The sequence below is a fragment of the Gopherus flavomarginatus genome, chromosome 1 (genome assembly GCF_025201925.1).
Source record: "Gopherus flavomarginatus isolate rGopFla2 chromosome 1, rGopFla2.mat.asm, whole genome shotgun sequence".
Lineage (NCBI taxonomy): Eukaryota > Metazoa > Chordata > Testudines > Testudinidae > Gopherus > Gopherus flavomarginatus.
Window position 1 is genome coordinate 224519106 of NC_066617.1, and position 6000 is coordinate 224525105.

Sequence of the window (6000 nt, forward strand, 5' to 3'; positions counted from 1 at the left end):
ATATACCTTATTGAGTCTGATCCACATCCTAAACCAAGATTTATACAAGACCGTGAAATCCCCACCTTTAGCCAAAGAAAAATACCTTCAAGGTACTACAGAATTTTAATTTCATTTGGGTAAGGAATCTCAGTTTAGGTTCAGCTGTGCACTGCTAAATTCTGAGCAAAGGGAGCTGCAATCTGAAATATGGGTTGCACATTATAGGATTTCATTGTTTCCTGCCCCTAAGAAAAGCCTGTTATCTGCATAAGACTTCAGTGATACGGAAGTCATTCTAATACAATCCACTTGAAGAGCCAAATCCTCAGCTGTGTAAATCGAAGTAGTTCCAGTGACTTCATTGCTGCTGTACACGAGCTGAGGATCTGGCCCTAAAACGTCAGATTCCAGGAAATCTTTACAGTCCCTTTTACATGTACCATAGGCCATACCCGTGGGAACTTAAAAAAATTATATATATGTTTTTGGTTCGTACTGGTGGCGCACATCCACACATTACCTCGATATTGGTGCTGCACATAACAGAATTCATTCTGCACACGGATGGAAAAATTAGCAGGAACATTGGCTACAACCTGCTCAGCCCTGCTCAAAGAGCTAGAGCCCCAGACTGTGTATGTTCACTGGCTGCCTTAGCCAGGAGCCTGAGGCTACAGCCTGCTCCGGCTCTGGCCTTTTGGATGGGGCAAAACTTAATAATCTAAAGTACTGCCAGGCTCAGCGGAGGTGCTACGCGCTAAAAACTACTCACTGTTCTGCCTCAACCGAGGGTGGGGACAAGTGCCCCAGGTTCTTATTGCTTTTAGACGCCCATGGAGCTACAGGCGGCTTACAGCTCGGCTCTGCCAGTGCGACCACGCCCAAGGGATACCGCCCAATACAGTGAGGCAGAGTGGCCTCCCCCACACTGGAGGGCGAGGGACTACTACAGTATCCATCTGCCAGATCCACTGAAGTCAAAAAATTCTCCCTGGACAGAATGACATGACAGAGATCAGGGTCTCCATCTGAAACTTTGTTTTCTTCATCTACTTTTTGAATCACCTGAGGTCTAGAATGGCTCAGATTCCTCCTGTATGCTTTTGAACAATGAACAACATGGGGTCCGCCTTCTCTTTGGAGTCTCTCCCTGCTCGGCTCACGAACTCCGGGTCTATTTTTCTCCCAGGGGAGTTGCAGCTGCTCTGGTGGACAGGCGATCACACCTGCCTCCCCAACTCACAGCCCTGGGACCAAACAGAGTTACAGACCGAAGGCCGAGCACAACTCACCATCTGACAAGGCCAGGAAGGCTGTCTCACAGACAGAGCACTGTTTAGATTTTGTTCAGTGCTTTTTAGGCTGCTCAGCCATACCAAAAAGGTGTAGAGGAGTCAGCAATGAGGCTCCAGGTGGGTTCAGTCATCTGACTAAAAACCAACCCAGAGAGGAGGAAAGAGCTAGTGTGGAGACCGCTGCCGAGCACCCCGCCCCTCCCCCTTTCAAGAAAACCACACTGAAGGTAGAAGATAGGAGGGTGCAACAGAACTGCCATCCACATGCTACTGCGGAGGCAGAGAATCTGGCCACAAGTGGGTGCAGAAGAGGCATGAACAAAGCAGTGGTGCCAAAATGCTGATCCAGTGCCATGAAGCTGCTGAGTGAGGAGAGTAGCCCAGACATCAAGGATTGTTGGAGCTGCTGAGCTGCAGAATAGGTAGATTGTGGTAACAAATGCACCCGTAGTAGACTCAGGAAGGGAAGGATGATAATTGTTAAGCTGCCACCCAACCTCCTTTAGGGGTGCATCAACTGTCACTATCCATGATTTGGAAAGGATGGCTATTTTAGAAATCTAACTTTCTTCTTTATGCTTTTATTTAGTCTCTCATTGACAAACAGTCCTAGAATGCATCAGGCAAGGTATTTTCAGTAGAGACAGAAGTATTAATACCATTATACAAGACACTGGTGAGACCTCATCTGGAATACTGTGCAATTCTAGTCTTCCATGTTTAAGATTAATTCAAACTGGAACAGGTGCAGAGACAGGCTACAAGGATGATCAGAGGAATGGAAAACCTACCTTATGACTTTTCTCCATAAGGAAAACCTACCTTAGGGAGAGGAGACTCCAAGAGTTTGGCTTGTTTAGCCAGCCAAAAGAAGGCTGAGAGAAGATATGATTGCTCTCTAATCAGAGGGATAAGTAGCAGGGAGGGAGAGGAGTTATTTAAGTTAAGCACCAATGTGGACACAAGAACAAATGGATATAAACTAGACATCAAGTTTAGACTTGAAATTAGACAAATTTTTCTAACCATCAGAGGAGTGAAGCTCTGGAACAGCCTTCCAAGGGGAGCAGTGGGGGCAAAAAAACCTAACCAGCTTCAAGACCGAGCTTGATAAGTTTATGGAGGGGATGGTATGACAAGATGGGCTACAATGGCACGTAGCCCATCTGTGACTGCTATTAGCAAATCTCTCTCATGGCTGGTGATCAGACACTAGGATAAGTGTCCCACCAACACAGCTTCCACCTCTTGTAGAGGTGGAGTAATGCTGATGGGAGAGTGCTCTCCTGTCAGCATTGAGTATCTTCATCAGACACGCTACAGCAACGCAGCTGCATCAGTGTAGTGCTTCCAATGTAGACCTGCCCCATATTGATGTCAGACTAACTGATTTATTCTTTTAGCTCACATGACTGATTACAATGTAAAGACCTGTTCTAAACCAAAACAGGTAATAAAGTAGCACATTGTCAGTTACTGTTTGCAAAGCTCTATTTTTGAGGTCCAGAACCCACAAAAAGATCAACAGAGATCGATCCCCACTAACTGTAATGGAGCTCATGCAGACGCAGTGGTACACCTTCACAAAGCTCTTTGCAAGATCTTGCCCTGCTTATATCGAGGGCCCTACCAAATTCCCAGCATCTCCCACAGTTCTACCCAACCTGAATGGCTATGAGCCAAAATGTCAGATGCTGAGTAGGATCTTTACTATGGGACCTCCCCTCACCACCACTTTTTTGGTCCACTGAACACAGCTGGACAGTTGCCTCTGAAGTATTTGTTATAATATTGATAAAAGTTTTTACAGCTTTGGAATAATTTGTCTGCCCATGAGTGGGAGCAAAGGGGGAATGACCAGAGCAGCAGCATCAAAATGCTGCTCTGCCTCTGTGAAGCTGCAGAATGAGGAGAGCAGCACAGATGTCAAAAATTGGGGGGGGATGGCAGGGTCTATATGGAGGTGTTGTATTTGGGCTCCCCTTGAGCATGGCTTGGATTTCTTTGGCGGGGGGTGGGGTAACACTGCAGGATCTTGATGGGGGGAAAATGCATCCCCCACGGCTGCTGGCTAGGAGCAGAGTTCTGAAGGCAGTGCAGAAGTGAGGGTGGCTGTCAGCCCCACAACTCGGATGGGAGGCTGCCAGGAAAACCAGAATGTATGGTAATCCACGCCCAACCCCCCACCCCCAATACCCTGAAACCCTCACTTCTGCACTGCTGTGGGCAGTGGTGCTGGCTTTAAAGCTTGGCCATTGATCTCCAGCTCTGAAGGCAGCACCAGACAGCAGTAGCACAGAAGTAAGGGTGGCATCCACGATCTCCCCTACAATAGCCTTGCGACCTCCCCCACCTCACACACTTTTTTGGGTTGGGATCCTCATGGTTACAACATCCTGAAATTTCAGCTATGAACATCTGAAACTATGAAACTGACTATTTTTAAAACCCTATGATCGTGAAACTGACCTTATAACCATTCAAAAGGCTGCAGCAAAGATTATTTTCCTAGCCTGCTTTGACCATGTCACCACTCTTGTTGCACCCTATCCACTGGACCCTCTTTCTCTACTGCATCAAACATAAGTTATTTGTCCCCACCCTACCTATCATCTTTCCTTCACTATCAAGATGTTTACTCCTGCCTCCAATCTACCCATGATGCCAGTCTCCATTGCTCACTTGTTAAATTTTTGATCAAGAGCTGTCATAGAATCATAGGGTTGGAAGGGACCTCGGGAGGTCATCTAGTCCAACCCCCCCTGCTCAAAGCAGGACCAATCCCCAGACAGATTTTTGCCCCAGATCCCTAACCGGTCCCCTCAAGGATTGAACACTCAACCCTGGATTTAGCAGGCCAATACTTAACCCACTGAGCTATCCCACCCCTCACCTTCTGTTTGGTCATGATGAATTTTAATTTGCATACATCTGAACACTACAGATATCCACACACTTCAGAAAAGTCACTGGAGCCAGAAAAATCATGCTTTCTTCTATGCTGCTCCTCATGCTTAGGAGAATCTACCCATAAACATTTGCAAAACCAACACATTATCCTTCTTAAAACTCTCCTTTGCTGTGATACTTTCCAAAATAAAAATTTGTTAATGGTTAGGTTGCTACTATGCTGAGCCCATTGCCTATCATGCTAACCAATACTGTCACTGTCTCTTAGTACCCCCAGTCTGTCTATATCCACGTGTTGTCCCTTATCTGATACTAGACTGTAAACTCTTTAGGGGCTGGGACTATCTTTTTGATCCATGTTTGTACTGCACCTGGAACAACTGGGTCCTGGTCTATGATTAGGGCTCTTAAGTGCTATAATATAAATAATAGTGGTTTCTAGTTATTGTTAAGCCAAAACAGCAGTTTAAAAAATGTTTATGTCAAATACAGAGAATTAAACTTCGCTTAGAGTGAAAATACCTCAGTGCATGCAAACAAACTGAATACAATTTCTCTGTACTCCGACTTTGATTTTACTAGATTTAGAGGGTGAAGAAATTCAGGGCTCAAAACAGTGATGATATGAGAAAAATCAGCACCTATCAGGTATAGAAAACTGTCCTGAAAACAATGACATCTTGTGGGATGAGGGGAAAGGGAGAGTACACTTCTTGATAGGCATGATTTTCATCCACATTAGGCTTTCATGAAACAGCGGTTTCTTTAAAATTAGAACGGGTTACAGTTCTCTCTTCCCTGTGTTTACTCCATGCACTTGACAGCATTTCAGGTACAGACATTTACCTTGTAATCAGTCATTTACATTTACCATGTAATCAGTCATTAAACCCAGCCGAAAAGAAGAAAAAACATTCTTAAAAAAAAAAGAAGTGATGCAAAACCCCAAATTCAGCAGCATGACACAGAGACCAGTGTCAGCACTAGCGCCTTTTAACACGCCGCTGTGCTCATTTTTTAAGACAGACTCGATTTCAACACACTCGCCCTGCCACCGTCCGAGGAGAATCTTGGGGACACCAATGAAGCGCTCCCCCACCCCAGAAAGAAACCCCCAAAGCGGCCCCTCCCAACTGCCCCGCCCAGGAAATCGGAGACACGCTCCAGGGGATCCCAAATACAACGCCCCCCCCCGCCGGCCGCCACTCACCGCCGCGCCGGCTCCCACTCTCCGCCATGGCCCCGAGCACGCTCGCGCCAACGCGCCCGAAAGTGGCGCGAGAGAGGCGACCCAAGCGCCCCGGCCGAACGGGCAGCCAATCAAAAACCGCGGCGAGTCCCGTCTGTCGGCAGCCCGCCCCTTCGCTTCGCTCCACCCTCCTGTGCAGGTCGAGGGGAGGAGCTGGAGCTGCGCGCGGGCGCACTGGGTGTTGTGAGTAATCTCTGTGTTTGCGACTCCAGCTCTGGAGGTGAGAGGCGCGGGCGGGCGGGCGGCTTCTGCACCCTGATTGGAAGTTACAGGCCAGGCTTACCGCCAGCGGCGAGAGAGGGTTGCTGTTTATGGACAGGCGCTTCTGGGCGGTGGACTCATAGACTCTAGGACTGGAAGGGACCTCGAGAGGTCATCGAGTCCAGTCCCCTGCCCTCATGGCAGGACCAAATACTGTCTAGACCATCCCCCTGGAGTTCCAGGGGAGTAGGGGTGGCCTTTTGGGTCCGGGGAAGGGAATTAAAGGACACTGCTATGGGGCTATTTCCTCGTCCTGGCTCTGGGGAAATAATTTGCAATTGGTAAACTGCCGGAGGCTGCAGA

The 6000-nt window shown here is 47.7% G+C and overlaps 1 protein-coding gene across 3 annotated transcripts in view; it reads right to left on the reverse strand.

Annotated features, from left to right (window-relative positions):
• POLA1 (DNA polymerase alpha 1, catalytic subunit) overlaps positions 1 to 5450 on the reverse strand; it is a 366980-nt gene extending 361530 nt beyond the window's left edge. For all 3 annotated transcript variants that reach the window (XM_050936466.1, XM_050936467.1, XM_050936465.1), the window contains exon 1: positions 5398 to 5450. In XM_050936466.1, the coding sequence (XP_050792423.1) occupies positions 5398 to 5425 (28 nt within the window). In that variant the 5' untranslated portion in view covers positions 5426 to 5450. The remainder of the gene's footprint in view (positions 1 to 5397) is intronic.
• Positions 5451 to 6000: the final 550 nt, after the last annotated feature.